This window comes from Crassostrea angulata, chromosome 6 (assembly GCF_025612915.1).
Source record: "Crassostrea angulata isolate pt1a10 chromosome 6, ASM2561291v2, whole genome shotgun sequence".
NCBI classification, from domain to species: Eukaryota; Metazoa; Mollusca; class Bivalvia; order Ostreida; family Ostreidae; genus Magallana; species Magallana angulata.
This window is the reverse complement of record NC_069116.1, coordinates 20,974,969-20,993,468: the sequence shown is the minus strand read 5'-3', so window position 1 is coordinate 20,993,468 and position 18,500 is coordinate 20,974,969. Positions and strand designations below refer to the sequence as shown.

General features: G+C 32.1%; 1 protein-coding gene across 1 annotated transcript; it reads right to left on the bottom strand.

Annotated features, from left to right (window-relative positions):
- Window positions 1-2,776: 2,776 nt before the first annotated feature.
- On the bottom strand, window positions 2,777-9,893 carry LOC128189621 (uncharacterized). The gene is made up of 3 exons (XM_052861292.1): window positions 9,684-9,893; window positions 3,745-3,908; window positions 2,777-3,176 (listed from the first exon to the last, which is right to left on the bottom strand). Exons 1-3 carry the CDS (start codon window positions 9,716-9,718, stop codon window positions 2,878-2,880), a joined length of 498 nt encoding a protein of 165 aa, XP_052717252.1. The 5' UTR covers window positions 9,719-9,893; the 3' UTR covers window positions 2,777-2,877.
- Between the last annotated feature and the right edge of the window lie 8,607 nt (window positions 9,894-18,500).

Genomic DNA, 18,500 nt, shown 5'->3' with positions numbered 1-18,500 from the left:
CATGAAATTACAACGACGATATGTTTTTGTTTAGATTTATAACTGTTATTATTCCTCAATAATATGATTATTCTATATATCACATTGGTTCTAGACAATCACGTGCCAGGGCATGTATTGACGATGATAGAGAAATATGAAGTTGTATACTTCATATTTCCCTATTATCGTCATATTTTTCATCATATCCCACCCCCTCGAATTTTCATTTTATGTTTATGAAAAATCCCGAGGATGGGCATACGATGTAATTAAATGATTAGTTCTATTAAAATCCCTTTATATCAGGAACTGTCATAGAAAGAAACCAGTAAACATTTACTACGTTTTTGCTTTAGTAGAATTAAAAAACGATTAAAAACCGATGTTTTTAAGACCGCGGAACATTAACTGGCAAGATTGGAAATATACAGCGTACGTCAATTTCACTTTTTGCAGTCATTTGAAATGGGCGGGAACAAATTGACACGGACGTCTGAGAAAACATTGGTGTGGTTATAGGAAATGTATTTTCAATCCACGTCGTCATTTCTTACTTGCTATATACATGTTAATTAAAGCGATCGAAAAACATTATATCTAGTATCAGCAAAGTGATTGAAAAAAAATTATTTTACCAATAAGTATATAATCAGCAAATATGAGAAGATCTCAATTCGGGAGAGATAATACGCAAGGCAAGGCATTGTCCGATGACTTCAGAGAATCAGTCGTCACAAGTATGATATCAAGTAGGGTTTATTCACAGAGAAGAACAATCAAAGTTCCCATTAATAAGATTAAAATTATATCCAAGAATAGAATATATATAAAATGTTTCATATAAGAAGTCATCGGACAATGCTTTGCCCTGCGTATGATATCTCCGAATTGGTATTTTTTCACATTTGCTGATTATATACTTATTGATGAAATAAAATGTTTTTCAACCGCTTTTCTGATACTAATTAAAATGTTTTTCGATCGCTTTACATTAGTATGCAAGTTAGAAATGCTGAGGTGGATTGAAAATACATTTTCCTATAACTACAGTTTCAATCCAATGTTTTCTCAGACGTCCGTGTCAATTTGTTCCCGCCTATTTCAAACAAGAGAAACTGACGTAAGCTGTATATTTCCAATCTTGCCAGTTCATGTTCCGCAGTCTTTAATTATCCCCTGTCGTTTGGTATAATAAACAGTTCATTGCAGGAACGTTTGGCAAATATGAAGATTTATTCCCCCAGAAAAGTCCTATTTCCTTCGGGTGCTGCCTTCAGGAAATATCTTTTTTATAGAGGAATAAATTTTCATATTTCCCTCACAATCATGCAATAAATATATAATGCCAGATGGCGTCTAAGATCATATTTCAAAAGTGGAAATAAGAGTCTTATGTAAAATACAGACACATAATTAAACATTTGCAGTACAATGCATTAAAGAGGTCTCAATTATATTTACATTAACTTATGTACATGTTTATCTAATAGTGTTTTTTTTTTGGTTTACATAGAGTTTCTTTAATTGCGAATATTACTTTTAAATAGACCCCCCCCCCCCAAAAAAAAAATAAATACTAAAACCTTTTTTTGAATACCTTGCCAGGTGTAGATCTATTATTTTGCCCAGGTAAGGGGAAGGGGGGCCATCCTCAAACTTGAAAACTTTCTTTCGTCAAAGCTTTTCGGTAATTCATTAACAAAAAAAAAAACCGACAGCAAAAATAAACATTTTTTTGGGGGGGGGGGGGGGGGTGGGGTGGGGGGCTTAATTCCTCTTTATACTGTACATTATGCGTGACTCAAACCTGATATGAATAAAATGCCAGAGTGTTAATGTTGATTTAAATTAATTATGCAAAAGTGGTTTTTTTCAGTTTTAATATATTTCTGTAGGTAGAAAATCTTTCAAAAACGCATTTGCTAATGTGAATTGGAGTACAATTAATCTTAAAGCTGCTTGGTCCGATTTTTTAGTCATTACAGTATCAACATTTTTTTCATACAAATCATTTATCTTAGAAAGTTATGGACTTTCTTCTATTTACACCAGCAGAATCAGTCTCCTTTCAAAGTTAGAAATATTCAAAGTAAATAAAAATAATTTCTCTTTGGGCAAACGAAAAAAACAAACCAAAATGCACCACGGGAATGTTTAGAAAAGGAAACTGCTTGGTTTCGTCCCCCGAATGATTGGGGTTATTCAACCCGCATGCTATGCATCGATTGTAAAGGAAGCAGACTTTGGAAATATTAGCGAACAAAACGTACACATGTTTATTTGTAATTCGTCTGATCATTTCGACCTTTATTTAAAGCGATGTCAAAATCGTAATATAACCATACCCGTCTCGTCGTCAGGGGTGAAATTTAACATGAGGCGAAATAACGCGGTACCTTTTAATGTCGTTTGTTTTGTTAGCAAATTTTGTACGTATTTTTCTTCATTGAAATTTGGCATAATTGACGGGTAAAACTACTGCAATGTCTATTATTATACATATACTAAGCATAGCCATCGTTTAAAAGCATGCATAAAATTTGATATAAAATCGGACCAAGCAGCTTTAAATGCACCGTGTTATATGCACGATTGATTTAACACTTACTATTGGTTTACCTGATAGAACAATCAATCCCCTAGCTGTAATTAATTTATCGCTGTAATCGTTCTCAAACTTAAGTGTGTGATGTATTATTTATCCTCAAGGTTACAGGAAAAGAGGTAATACAAATTGATATATTTTTGACTAATTGCAATTTGTTACCCGAGAAATAATAAATGGAAAACTTAATAAATACAATATGATTTATTCCAATAACATCAAATTATAGTAAAAAAAATAGATTATGCAACAGGTGGATTGCAACATGTAGAAAACGACACAACTATAGTTTATAAATCAAACAGGGGTTTATCACCATAGTAACCAGCTGCTGCTTTAGCACGTATTAAGTCCCCAGCATATCGAATTTCCGGTGAGAGTGGCCCCACCGGAAGTTGAGGTCTATTCGCCCTTGGATCCCTGAAGGGTGAAGGTTTGAATCTCTCTCCTATTGGTAGGGGAAGAAAATTTTCTAGTGGTCCATTGAAATCGTAGACTGGTCTGTTTTTTCTCGCTTCTGCTATGATACGCTGAAGTCGCTCCACTTCACGGATGGCGCTCTGCCTGGTAGAGTATGGCCACCAAGGATCTGTAAAAACATTTAAAATAACAATTTATCGGAAACACTCTTTGAACAAGTTTTTTTAAAACCAAAATCAGAAGAAATTCGTTGTATTTTATTTTACATACTACCAGGGTATATAATTATTTCATTCTCTCCTTAAATGTTTAGTCTAAAAATTTCAGATTGGAGGTGCCATTTTATATTTAGGAATCACGTGTCATATTATGAATTGGATGTAGATGAATTGAATATATACAAGTATCATTATACGACTCCGATATCAAGTATAATATCATTTGCTGAAGTCTACACGATTGTTCATTGTAACATTTAATTCAAAAAATAAAAAAATCTCAAAGACACTGTTTAATCTTTTCACAGAGAGAAATTTTACAAAGAGAATGGACGTACATGTATATAATCGTTATCTGGAAGAAACTGTGCAAACCATCAATGTCACAAAAATTATAGTCAGACTTGTTTGAATATTATTGAGCTGTCATCCTGAACATTTATATAACCCATATCACCGGAAAAAAATAGACACTTTATGTTCATGAAAAATATTTTAGATGTTTCAAATATGATTTACCTAGTATACGATTTTGAATCACAGGAAAATTAGTCCGCTGTCTCCGTGAATTAAAGGACACATTGTTTGTAAACGACCGCCGTGCGCCTCTTCCCCTCATGTCGCGGTCCATGTATGGAAAAAGGGGAATGTTTTGGCCTGCACATAGATGTGCCAAAAATACCCTGAAATGATAAGAAAACGAAGGCCTTAGTATATATGCATAGCTCGAACAACCATTTTTATGGCACCAAACATTAATTAAGATGGCTGGATGGTCAACAAATTATCCATCAGATCTACCTTTTTGAAATATCTAAAGAAGAAAAAATCTAAATATTTTAGTTTTATATCATTTTCCCATATTTTTATATAGAACCCTTCGTCTTAAGAAAAATAATATTGTCTTAATATGACCTTAAATTATAGTGTCGCCTTACGATATGCTTATTATCACGTCACACTATAGAACTATCCTTGTCAAATAACGATCTAAAATGTTTCATAGTAAACACATTCCGAAATTATTTTTTTTTTTGGGAAGGGGGGGGGGGGGTGAACATATGTATCTGCATTCTATCACAATATGTTTCAAAGAATAACAAGGTCATTGCATTTAATTTATTGGAATAACATGCATGTAAATATCATTTCTTAGTTATTTATTTAAGAAAAACATCATATCAATTTTGTAACATATGTCCCCTATTATAACAAATAGCAACATGTACCTTGATTCCAAGTTATCAATTTAATGAAAACTCATTCTATGTCAAGAAGAACTATAGATGTTGTTGTTCAAAAGTACAGGTACATCACTTTAATATCTTTTTTCTACTGCGCATTAAATGCATGCATGTGTAATTAATTGTTTAAAAGACAGTAATTGAAATTAAAAAAAAAATAATCATTAATTTAAAGCTCCGATGAATGTTGCTACATGCATCATGCAAGTTAGGTAATAGTTTCAAAGTCCTAAAGATATGTTGATTAATTCATAAAATTGCATCCATGTTGAACTCTTGTAAATTAAAAAAAAATATGTACTTATAGACTATCCATCTAGTTGCTAATACACGGAAAAGGTAAACAAGATACTTTGTAACATTTCGAAACGGAAAAATAAAAGTCTGCTTTGGGGATATCAAGCGGCTTCGGTTGACTGCTGTTACCACACAGGCCTATACTCATGCGTAACAGGTGCCTTATCCCCGAGTAATCGATGGCCACTCATCCGTCTTCATGTGATCTGAGTGTCCTCAAACCCCACAAACAGTTTCCTTGTCCAAACCCATACATTTACCTACAAAACTATTTTTCCTTTTATTGATGTATTACTATGTATGACAGTTAAGGCTAACTGGCTCCAAAGAAAAGGGACATCAAAATAGTTCAATGAAGTAACGAGTCTAGGCCCCGTCAATAAGTGACATGTCTATGTACTATCGATTAGAGGAAGGGGGTGCAAACAATTGTACATGGATTGTAACCGGAACATTTCAATTTTACTGTAATTGACCAATATCTGGGAATGAGGTCAAACCGCATTTAATACAGAATTGATATAATTTGTTTACCGACATAATTCGAAACAATGATTTTGTAAATATTGTTTACGTTTTTAAAATATTTTATTTTTCGGATGTATATATAGTACAAATGTCCCGTTTCCAGTTTATGTTGTAATATTGGTTTTATTCTTTCTTGTATATATTTCGCCTTTAAGCTGTAACTACGTAGATCAAAATGACGTGTATTCTGTAATTTTAAGTGCAATCTGTTTTAAATTCATGTGAATTTTGTCACATTAATTTACATAGTATGTATTGCCTTGAGTTAAGAAAGACAGATTACAGAGAGTTAAAAGAATGTTGTCAAGGAAGACCAAGAGCTATCATTGTTTACAAAAACTGCGCACATGAATTATCACTTCAAGGTTGTATTTAAAAAGAGCACTCAATAAATATCTTTGAAAAATGGTGTATAAAAACATCTGGGCTTTTCACATTGCAGATTATTGTGCTGTTTTAAATTCTCCAGATATTACACTGATATTACTGATATGACACTGATTATAAGAAAACAGCTCAACATCACAAGCACACCGGACATTACCACCCGCTGTTTTACTGTTTTTTAAGAATGAGAAATATTGACCCACAAGCATTTCCCCCTATTTACCATCAATAATAATTCATAGATAACAGTGTCCGTATTTGTCACTTTTTTTAAATCACACTACTCGAGATTTACATATTGTGATTTTTTTTAAAATCTGAAATACTTTCGTGTTCGAATAGGTGTGTATACTTCAGAAAGGAAGTACAAGAACTATAACCCTTACTACATTGTTCTGCTCTTTTTGATTAGAAAGTACATGTTTACTTATTAAACGGTAAACGAGGCAATAAAAGAAGTTTGCATGGGAGATCATGCAGTTCCATTAATGCTGTGCTTCCAAAAATGGCAAATTTTGGACTGCCTTAGTTTACCAATTTAATCACGTGATCAGTTCTTTGTTCATTATTGATACGATTGTAGTTTTTTTTTTTTTTTTTTTTTTTTGGATACTAGTTGTTGTGCGATGTCTCAACTCTATCTAAGACAAAGGAAACACACCATGTTTACCATTTATTTGGACGTTGTTTTGCATGAGGTTTTATTCCTGATTGATTCAATATCACATAGATCGCGAATTGTAACAAGACTGTTTTGTCGTTTAACCTTTTGGCTGCATGATGTACCAGTATATCAAGACATAAATTAAGAGTTTTATTTTTATCGAAACAGCTCTGTTGTGAACTAGGCAAACTGCATACAGTGGTCAATTAAGTGACACCTTTATGACAGAATTCAGTAACACTTGGTTAACAGGACAGAACACAGCAGACCTAGGCAACTGAAGCTACCATGGTCAAACTAACTAAACGGAACAACGCTTAATAAAACTTGTTGGCATTATATATAGGATTTATCATGAATTGCATATTGGTTTTTTATTCAAGGTATAGAAACCTCATGACGAGTTGGATAAAAATTCTATAAATGTATCATCAAAAATTATAAAAGTTCTTATTGCTTTAATATCTTCAGTTGAATTTTTTTCTCTATAAAATCAGGCTAGTCAAACCTTAGGGTTTTACAACAATAATGCATATAGAATCCATTGAGAAAAAAAATCCTACAAAAGTAGATAATGGATGAAAACAACCGTATTTTGAGGCAAATATGTAATAAAATAATAAAGGCTTTGAAAACACCACTGTATAACATTTAAACCGCCAATTGGTGAATAAATCTACGTCTTCACAATATTAATAATCATAGCTTTTGGTTTTCATTGACAACAAATTGGTTTTCTCTACAACTTAATAGGTATAAAAACTGGTGCAGAATTCATATTATCCAATAAGACAATCAAAAAATTGTTTTAACCCCTATCCCCTAAAGAGCTATCATTGCCATTTAACTATCGTATAATAAGTAATTTTCGCGGTGATCTATTTTTCGCTAAAATCGATCCATTGAAAGTCGCAAAAATCATAAAACGTGCAAAAACTGTGTACTTAATAAAGCACCTGTTAGAGCAAGAGTTTACTCACGAAAATAAAAAAGTTAACAAAAATTATCATTTTCGCAAATTTTGCAGCACGTGGAAAATGACGGAAATAGATAGATGGAGACACTTACACATTGACACACTACGTTACTGCATAGAAAATAAAACGGGTACACATTGTATTCAATACACATCAATTCACAATATCAAACGCTTTAAGTATTCTTTTGTCGATTTACTCTGACGGTTAAAGGAATTTCCCTCGTCTGAGTATAAATGTAGATACTTGTGTTCTTTACAAAATATTAATCATTAGTAATCAATTGTCATGCACAAATTTTGATTCCTAATTATTTAAAATTTCGTAAAGGTCACCAGTATTAGCTTTCTGATCATTGGGGAGCATTTTTAATTACTTTTCATTTTGAGGTTAATTTATTTCCTGGGTTGTGTGCACCATTCATTCTGGGGGTCACGGGAAGTTGCCTTTATCATGTTGTGTGTGGTCAATCATCAATCAATAAATGACAAATCGACATGTCCAATGTTGTGTTTTAATTTTTAAAAACCAAAATGAATTGAAATTTAAAATGAATGAGCAGGTTTAGTCGCCGGTTGACATTAATATGTTTACAAAGAACAATTACGTAAAAACATGAATGAATGTAGTCTGTTGAATAAGACCTGCATGTAAAATTGAATGAACAAATTTATGCATACTTAAACACGATGCTACATTTATTAACTCCTTCAATCATTCATTGTTTAAGAGGACTAGATGATCGTGGCCATTTTTAGGCTATATTAACCTCCACTAAACAAAGAGCTCTCTATAATGATATAGGAAAGTGTTCAGATTTTTTATTTACTATATGACAGTTTATGTGCAAAAATGTCATTTTCAAACGTTTAAGGGAGATTTGATAGTTACCTTGTTGACCCCCCGCCCGCCTTAAGTCATTTTTCTGTTCGATTTATTAAAGATTTATAAAGACGATTACAATGATATGAATATTTGCTTAATAGAATCTTCCTAAATTCAAAGTTCTGTCATGTTGTAAATTCGTTGTCATATTGTCAATTCAATTTTGTATTTACTGTTACTTGGTAAATTCAAAGTTTACAACATGAGAGATCCAAAACCACGATATCTTCACAATTTGTTATGAATAAAAATATGCTTCATAACTACTGGATTTTAATCACAATCGATTAGCTGTTATCAATCAGTTTTGAGATTGGCCTGGTTTTACGATATTTCAATGATAAATTGATTTCGGTTATTCAACACGCATCACCTTTGAAGCCGTCACTCAAAATCACATTTGATTTTAAACAGAAATTAATCAATTCTGCTTTTAAAAATGCTCTGTAAATCAAAAGCTTTCAACATTTATTATAATATTAAGCTTGATCCTTACATATATAAATATCAATGATTTGTTCTAATAATCATTTAAGGAACCTATTATACTTTATATCTCTAAGATCAGCGTAGAAATAGGTCGTAAATTTCAAATACAAATTATTTATGACATTCTCGTGCAAATTTCCATGCATAACTTGATTATTTAATTACGAGAAACGAAGAAAGATAATATGAAAAATGCATGGATTACATGTATAACATGCGTCCGTAAAAAGGTTTTACAAGTTACATTGGTGTGCAGCAAGGTCAACGACTAAGTCTTTACTTTTTATACCTGATGTAAGCGTTTAATATACATGTTTGACATGAACGAATATTGTTGTATTCACCATGTTCTTTCCATTATCCATGAGCAACGTGTTTGTACTGTCTGTCCTGTGGCCGAACGTATTGTTTGTAATTAAGGAAGTAAATTGTCTGTTACATTTTCTCAGTTTAATTTATTGGCATATAATGCACAGGAACAGTGTAATTTACTTATCACATTTTTCACCTTTTCTTGAAAGGGCGATGTATTCATTGTAAAAAGAGACAATTTATTGAGAACTTTTTTTAGGGATAAGAAAATCCATAAATATGTTTAATTTGTTAACTTCATACACTTTCTGCATATTATTTCTTTTGATAAAGGGATCTCATTTTAAAATAGTTTTGTTTCAAGATTAATAGAACGATAATTATTTGCATCTGTGCCTTGGCTCGTGTAAATTTTATCTTAAATAATTTGATAAATGATGTTTTTTTCCGATATCAGTTGAAAAATTGATGACTGTCATTTGTTTAAAATGGATATATTGCAGTATTTGTTTTGGTGAAATTTAAACAAAAAATGTTTTCATTTATATTTACTGAATGGAGCTTTGCTAGCTAAATACACTAATGCTTTGTACAGCGTAAAGCAAAAAGAAGGGAAAAGGTTGAGGGTTATATACATGTATCATAACAATGAAAGTGAAGAAATTAAAAACTTACGAAATAAGTGTCGTTGTAATAGCTCCCTGACGCATGGTTGTCGTTTGTTACTGAAGGAGAGCAGACGTCCGACTTTATGTCAACTTCTGACTGACTCAAGGAAAGCTAACGAATCGGAACGAACGCCTTACAATCTGCCCTCAACTGTCAATCAAATCATCTAGAGGTGGGAAGTCGTCAGTCACTTAAAATTCAAACCAAAAAAAAAAAAAAAAAGAGAAAAGAAAAAGAAAGAGAAAAAGAAAATCGAAAATCGTCTTAACTTCAAACACACACGGGTTGTTTCGGAAGGATTATGAAGGTGATAAACCGCAGACAGAGATGTAAGATGGTTTGCCCATTGGGGCTTCTGTCAGGTCATGGCTATTAATAATGTCCGTTGATAATTAATTGGGCCATTACTAAACCCACTTTGAAGGGCTCGGCGATTCTTCAAATTTAGGATAACCAAATTCTGAACTGCAAACCAAATATTGAATTCAGTTGATATCATATAAGAAAACAAATTGATTTGAACGTTTGATATGAATAAAAGAAATATTCTTTTTTCGTATAAGATTGCGTGCATGCTGTTACCCATCAAAATAAATAGTGTGTGTTCTATGAAAGGAAGGGTGTAGGTCATTCTAATTAGTTCATATATTCTGATTCTGTTTTTAATTTCTTCATCGTTGAAATAAAAAAAAAGTTTTATATAATTTATATTACCGGTATATTACACAAATTTTAACATCGTCTTTGAAAAAAAATTGTTTACGTACATGATAAAACAAAACATTTTAAAAATCTTTTTCACTAAGTGCAAAACACTGCTCACCGACTTACACATTGACAGCAGAAATTAACATTATTTTCCTATTTTGAATGTTTACATAAATTTTTACAATATTACCCTCTTTAAAATGATGTACGATGTTACTTCTTTAAGTGATATCTACAGTCAAACTAAAAAAAAATATAAAACCACGATTTTTTTCAGCTGACCTACTTGTATAAATGAACTACAATTATGTCGAGTATTGACCCCCCCCCCCCCCCCCCCCATTAAAATGCAGCGTCTTATTAATTGCATTCATTTGTAATAATCTCCTTAGGGGTAAATAAATTTTTCAGAAATTAAATAGTTATAGGGCGTTAAATCTAAATGTCCGTAGACGTACAGTGTATATTCATTAATACGTACATGAAGGATATAAATGTTAGTTGTCTGGTATGGGGTTTATTTTTTTGTACTGTTTACACCCCTCTCGAGAATGTTTGTATTGTAAACATATACTATCAAGCGTAGCTGAAACAGTAGGTTAAATTCCACACTATAGGTTGATGGACACGCTAATTTACTTATTTATGTCAGATTAGTTTATCAATCATTCTTTTGTACGCTGTTTTCAGGAAGAGTGGTAAATGAACAAACCAATGCTCTTTTTCAGTTTGGACTATTGGGATAGGGGGTTAATTTAATCCCAAACATTAAATTTTAATATTTTCTCTTTATATTTCTTGTGATTGATTAAATAATTCAAAATATAACATATTATAAGATTATCTTCTCGAGTTTCATTCAGCTTTTATATCTATTCTTATTTGAACTATTGAAATCTGGAAGGTACTTAAACATGTAGAGGCATTATCCTGTATAGGGTAAGTGCATTTTTTTTTTTGGCATTGAATACACTTTCAATCTTCCTAAATGATATTCATCATTAAAATCCAATAAACAAGATAGATAGATAGTGAATGATCTGAGGGCTATTTGGACGGGATCGTAAAATCATTCAAATTACTGACGTGAAATGTGTTGACTTCTAGTAACTTCCGAACTATCGCCCTCTGACTGGATTAATTAATGATATTACGTGTGTACTTGGCAAAACAAACAAAAACCGCTTGTTTACATTTTCTACACACAGTTCTAATAATTCATAAGAAGGATGATTAATTTTTATGTACATGTGTTTATATTTGTATTTGCAATTTTGGAATAGCACTGCACCAAAACGTTGTGTTGATTAAGCGATTAGGAAAATAACTAATGTAAATTGTCAAAAGTTGAGTTTTGATGAATGGACTTGTTATATTTATGAAAACTCAAAGTAAAAGTATACAAACAGATCGAGCGCATGGAAAAAGTAAATACACTTACATTCCAAAATTTTATTTTTAAAAATGGTTATGAAATATAAAAGACAACAGTGTCAATAACACAGAAACATATTTATATTACCCTTAGAGTAAACATTAAAATATTCGGATGGTTTCTTGTGCAGAACTCTTTTTAGATAGCATTGTTTTAAACCAGACAAAAAATTATATAAGACATCTATGAAGTATTAACATTCACTGACATAGACGGAACTTGATGTCAGAAAGGACAAGAGCGTACAAGGCCTGAAAAATCCCCCCGTATCCGGGATTTTGAAATGGCATATGAACATATAAAAAATCTTTACGTTTGAAACTGTGCATCAGTAGATGTACATGTATAATTTAGAGCTGCATTCTTTGACAAATAAATAATATACAATAATACATGTACTTGGTACTTATCTCCTTTGTTTAATTTGATGCTTTCTTAGCATTACAGCATGGTCTCATATTTGTGTTAGCTCTATTTTTATCCGACATTGTATGTACAGAACATGAACATTACGTAATTGTTGTCATTATATAAATAGTATTAGATATTTTTCTCATAATCAATAAAAAAGCAAAACACGATTTACTTGAAGGCAAATGAATTAAAAATAAAACGCCGTCTATACGATTCGAATACCCTCTCCATGGAGAAGGATGTGCAACGAGCCTCCGCCTATCATAGTGAGCTACGTTGACACATTAGAATACGGGTGAATAAATTTAATGGAGTCAGGATGGAGTCAGGACCCATTCATACCTAATTTTGCAATTAAGAACAGTGAATGATCCAAGATTTAGGCAAAAAACGATGTGCAGCTTAATTTGGAAATCAATACCTGTCGTGTTTATAGAATGAAAGCACAATATTGACTTTCACCGTGAAATTTTTAATGAAAACGATTCAAACAAGTCAAAAATTAATATTCTAACTTGAATTGAAATTCTTTCGTCTTCATTGCTCCGAGTGGGGGATATGCAACGCCATATGTACGCCCCTGTTCTTTGTTTAAAATGCAAATTTTAGATTAATCAATTGAAACAAAACTATTAATGAAGTATTAATTTGCAATAAATCGATGTCTTTTGCGCAAGAAATTATGGAGTTTCATCTCCATACACTACAATTTATCACCCTATCGTCAAAGGAAACTTGCCGTGCGTCTAGTTTTCATTTTGAAAATGGTGTCAGGATGTACAAACAAAGTAATAAAGATCGTGTGACTTCCGAGTTTTCAATATTAAAAGCCTAAAGTACATACTTGTGTAGTATTCGCACTTTACACAAATGGGCAAATTATTGATAAGTACACACAAACATGTTTGATAATTAATTTGTTATTTCCGAATTCCAACTGATAATCTGCATGCCTGTAACACCTGTTCATTGCGTGCCTAGTAAATCAATGGCCCTTTGACCTTGGGATATAACTCAACTCCAACATTCAATGAGGCTTGTCTGCTATAGCCACTAATAGATATGTAAGTATCCAATTATTTATCTTCAGATGTCAATATAACTCATTTGATGTTACCAGCAGGTTGAAGGTAGACAAGGGTGACGAATGGAAAGCAACGGAAGCGGAAGCCGTTTTTCATCGCCGGATCCACACGGCCGATTTTTTACTTGTGACTAACGTAATGGAGTGATATACTGAATACTATGAACGTATTACATTTGACTGTTTATTCTATTCATCGTTTTATCGGAAAGCCTCTTCCGCTAGCATAACGACATGCATAGATAATTTACCTGCACAAAATATTATTCATGCCAAGCAGCTGATCATGATAAAACATTCGCTAAATTTCGTAGACGCTAAATATCATACGTATACAGTTCTACGTAAGCTGTATTCACTATTGTATGTTATTCTCTCGTTATTTTTATGTTGTTGTTTTTTTTTTTTAATTTAACATCATCTTAACATAACATAATTTATCCACACACATACTCTAGTCGGCTGTTATTTATATCCCGAATCTGTCATTGAAAATATACTAAATTAATATAGAGTAATAATATAACTGAACACAAATGCAAATTGGTAAACAGGTGAACCTGTTGAGGACACTTTATATATAATATTGTCGAGTCCTTTAAATTTTGTCCAAATCATAAAACTGAACACATCTTATTCGTCCTTTTTCTTTTTTGTTGTTTTAATATGATAAATACCTTGTTTGCTATATATACGTACGTTTTAGGTTTATGAGAAGCAAATGTTTTAAATTATTTCAGCCAAATTAATCATGTAAATATATGTTAACGACACCATCAGCCACATACAATTCTGTTTTATAATTTTAAGACAAAGAACAATACTTTTCATTAAAACGCGTGCAAAAAAGAAAATAACTCCACATGACTTAATTTTTTGTGCAGTAAGTGGATGTTTTTCTTTATTTCGTTCTATATAGATGTTCATTTGTTCTTGTATCAAAAGAATTATTAGCTGTAACAGTGATAGCACCCCACCTTTTTCAGTTAATTAGAAACATATATTCATGGTACATGTGATGTAGATCAAGTAGAACAAGTCATGTGCCACATCGCTCGCATGGCCAATGCAACAAAATCTACTTTAAAAAGTGAATTCTTTTCGTATGTACTACTTTCCTTTGATACTAATTCCGCAAAATATATTTCTGGCCCCCCCCCCCCCCCCCCGATTATAATGACACATTTTTTATCCCTACGATTAATTTGAAACATCCGTAAAATAGCTCACTATCACTATCATAAATAGGTTGAAAATTCTTTCTATACACTTTTTATACCCCACGATCGACCAGAATTCGATATATATGTACTCTCAATAGATCTGTAAAAGCATGAATCGGCTACATCTAAAGGCTGTAATTGGAAAATTTAATTCAGCACTGAAAATAGATGCGTTCGATAAAATTTTACACGATAAGCAATATTAGAACAATTGTTAACAATAAACTTTAAATTAGATCTTGCTGACAACTGCATCATTTGTATTTTCTACGAAACAAAACTATATGCAATGCAGGTTTCGCCGTCAAATTTCACATCCCTTTGTGAATAAATCATGGAGAACTCTACTGGAATTGAGACGGCCTACAACTGAATTACCATCGTCTGTTTCTAAATAGAGTGATGTGCATTAATTCTACACCTCAATGACATTTGAAGATGATTAATGACAGAACAAATTATTTTGAAAAGTGAAAATCGATTGTCAATTAAAATAATTCTCATTATATCAATCGAGAAAACCCCAGCTAAAATGTCAACATTACATGTATAAATATCAAAGTTGATGTATATTAAGGAAATAGAGACATGCTGAAAGTTTTTTACCTGCGTCATCCTTTTCATAGTAAAAATCGTGAAATCAGTTTTAACCTTTTTTAAAAAATAAGTTTACGAGACACATGAAATATGCAGATAGTCATATTGATATAACAGCTTGTTGTGGTCATCATATTCCATGTCATTCTCAGTAGCAATCGTGATTGTTTTAGCCCTGGGGCGCTGTCATGTACTTCCAGTGAATCTAAAACACGAGCTGTGTGAGTATTGAATTACAAGGCCCACGAAACAAATTCTATGGCAACAAATAAAGCAACAATTAAAAATAGCAAACAAGAGGCCAATGGGCCACATCGCTCACCTGTGCAACAGGTCTTGTATCTCGATCACACTAATTCTCATATGTTCCAAGAATTGAAAATACATAAAAACAATATTTAAAATGAGGCGTTCATTTTGGACATCACATCTCACATTTCATGATCATAAGATCAACTATACATAAACAGACCAATCTTATTATCCCTGGCCTCAACGTATCAAATTTAACAAAATGGGAAAACGAACTCATTATAAATATTTATGAAAAGTAAAGGAAAGTCACTGTGATCTTCATATGAAGATATGAGGCCAGAGGATGCTTACAAAATGATATCACTAAATGTAGCATTGTATATTTTCAGAGAAGATTTTAAAACATTTTCTCATTGAAATTATATGTTGAACTTTGGGCCCCTCTTGGGGTCTCCATATTAGTCCGGGAATAAATTATAGCATTGTGGTATTTGAGAGGAAGATTTTTAAAAACGTTTTCCCCATTGGTTCTTTGTTGAACTTTGAACCCCTTTGGGGCCCCAGTATTGACCTGGGGTTACGATTTCAACTGTTTAAAATCTTCATTCTGAGGATGCTAGCAAATTAATATCACAACTTGTAACATTGTTGTTCTTTATAACCAGTCGACGACATTGAACCGCAGCAATGATAAAGGGGCATGGTCACGATTTTGGTCAAATTTTATTTTTCTGTTTTTATTATTTGCAATGCTTAAGGAATGTATTTTTAATGATCAAATGCAATTTGGGTGCCAGTCGATGAGTTTTAAGCAAGATACAGAGCTCACAATTCTTCGTCGTGTAAACAATGCTCGTGCCCTGTTTTTGTTTACATAGGTTCAATATACCAGTAAAAATCTTTTTCAAGCTGATTTGTCTATCTTCTTATTCATTTTAAGCATAAATAAACAGTTCCCAGCGATTAACGCATGCATTTGAAGTCTAAAACTGGAATTTTCACTTCAACATTCAAAATGTAAACAAAAGCTTTGTTTACATAGCGATTACCAGTGATTCTATACGTTTAATCAAATTTGACCTTTTTGTTTCCGCATAAAGGTCAGGTCAAGGTCACTATAGTCTGTCCCAAGTTATTACTTCCATCACTTTTTGATGATTTTTAATAAAAATACACATACATGTGAAAGAAATACAGTTAAAATATATCCAAGATATCTTTATTGAACAGTTATCATTTTTTAATCATAATTAAGTTCACAGGAACGAAAACAAATTTCTTACGGAGATTTATAATGGGAAATGTTTACATCTTTTCTCGGAAGTACTCAAGATACATCACGCAATTTTTCAACGTTATCATCCGGGCTTATTAATGTCTGATGCAATGGAAAATCCCCGTAGACTTTCTATTTTGGGATGTGTATTGAAACCTGAAGCGGTCGAAGGGGCGTTTCAAAACAGATAATCTGGACATTTTTTCATATTAGTGGATGAACGTAGTTTGAGCACAAAGGTATCTATGATTATCGAAATATCAAGCAAAAAGAGGTGGAAGCAAAAACTCGGGACAGAGTATACCTTTTTTTCAACGTAAAGGATGATAAAAATAAGTGTATAAGTAAATAGAATAGAATCTTCAAATCTTAAACAAATGTCTACAGAACTACAAAGGGCTACACTTATTTTTTAAATAAATTTCTATCAGCTTATACCACTAAATTGGAATAAATATTTATACTAAAATTGATATTGCTTAGCCCGCATTTCCTCTAATTTTCTTAAATTTTGAAGAAATTTTGATTATTTTTTATGCTTCCAGTAATAAATATTTCTGATTTTTATGTATTATGAAGACTTTGTATAAAGATATAACTTGACATAAAAGCTAGTATATTGACTATTTAATAAGAGAGAAAGACTTATTCTAGTGATTTTTTTTCTCACAAAAATCAATGTATAGAATGGGCGCTTTAAAAAGCTTATAAAATGTAATTTGATAGACAACTTATATTTTAAAAACATACTCTGAAACCCAAGTATCGTATCATTAGTTCACATTACAAAAAAAAATCCAACATTAATGTTATTGTTTTTAAAATGCTAAAACAGACTCATTAATCTGCAGCAATTCTGAATTGCGAAACGTGATATTTTCCTACGCCAATATTGCACAAAAAATATAGTCCTTGTTAGATTCTAAGCATCGATTACTTTTTCTATGCCAAGTTGTCTGATAGTAAAAAAGAAAGAAAAATATATTATTTCAGTTTCCTTTCATCTTGAATTAATGAACAATTAATCAAATTTACGTTTGACAAGTCGAAAACCAGAAAAGACTCCTTCCTTAAATTAACATGCCCGCGACTTACATAACTTCGCTCATTGAGAAGTGCGGAACAGGCGGGAAAGATTTTGCTGGTCCAAGTGGAAATTAAAGTAGGGTTGACTTCATGAATGAGAAATATGCCCTTCTTTTTAGTGTTTCCGAGGTTGAGACCGGGGGAGGGGGGGGGGGGGTGTATATAATTTATTTTGTTTGTTTTGTTTTGATCTGCCTGTACGCATTCTCTCTCTCTCTCTCTCTCTCTCTCCTTTGTAAGACTATCGTATAACATGAATACCTAAGCATGCGCTGAATAAGTTTATAAGCTTTCTTAATTGTACTCTAATTTATCACGAATTCACAACAATTTTTTTTAAATAATGGAACTAATACACTGATTGAAAAAAGAAACTGATCAAAACTTAACTTCCTTATGTCTATATTTTATCTAGAATTAATGCATTTTCTGACGAATGTTGTAAAATAACATTCAATAAATAAATCCCCTAAAAATGCAGAATATGTTAACGTTGGGCGACCCGACCTTTTCACTTGTACAAGACGGATTGGAAGGTGGAATTTGTTTCAGATCACTTACAGATTACTTTACAATCCTATGGACTGTAAATGTGGATTGTGGTTCAAGGTTTACGCTCAGTCCCATCATATATGATCTGTATATAGATGATAATTCTTTTTGAAACTGTATTTTTAGAGATAACTACCCTAATGAAGTCATATAAATATCACAGGTTAAGTGATCCACTGTAATAATTTGCGTA

Excerpts from the sequence above, each read along its gene's own strand:
- LOC128189621 (XM_052861292.1), bottom strand. The coding sequence starts at position 9,718 with ATGCGTCAGGGAGCTATTACAACGACACTTATTTC. Across the intron at positions 3,909-9,683 it reads ATTACAACGACACTTATTTC|GGTATTTTTGGCACATCTAT; the intron begins GTAAGTTTTTAA and ends TTATCATTTCAG. Across the intron at positions 3,177-3,744 it reads GATTCAAAATCGTATACTAG|ATCCTTGGTGGCCATACTCT; the intron begins GTAAATCATATT and ends ATGTTTTTACAG.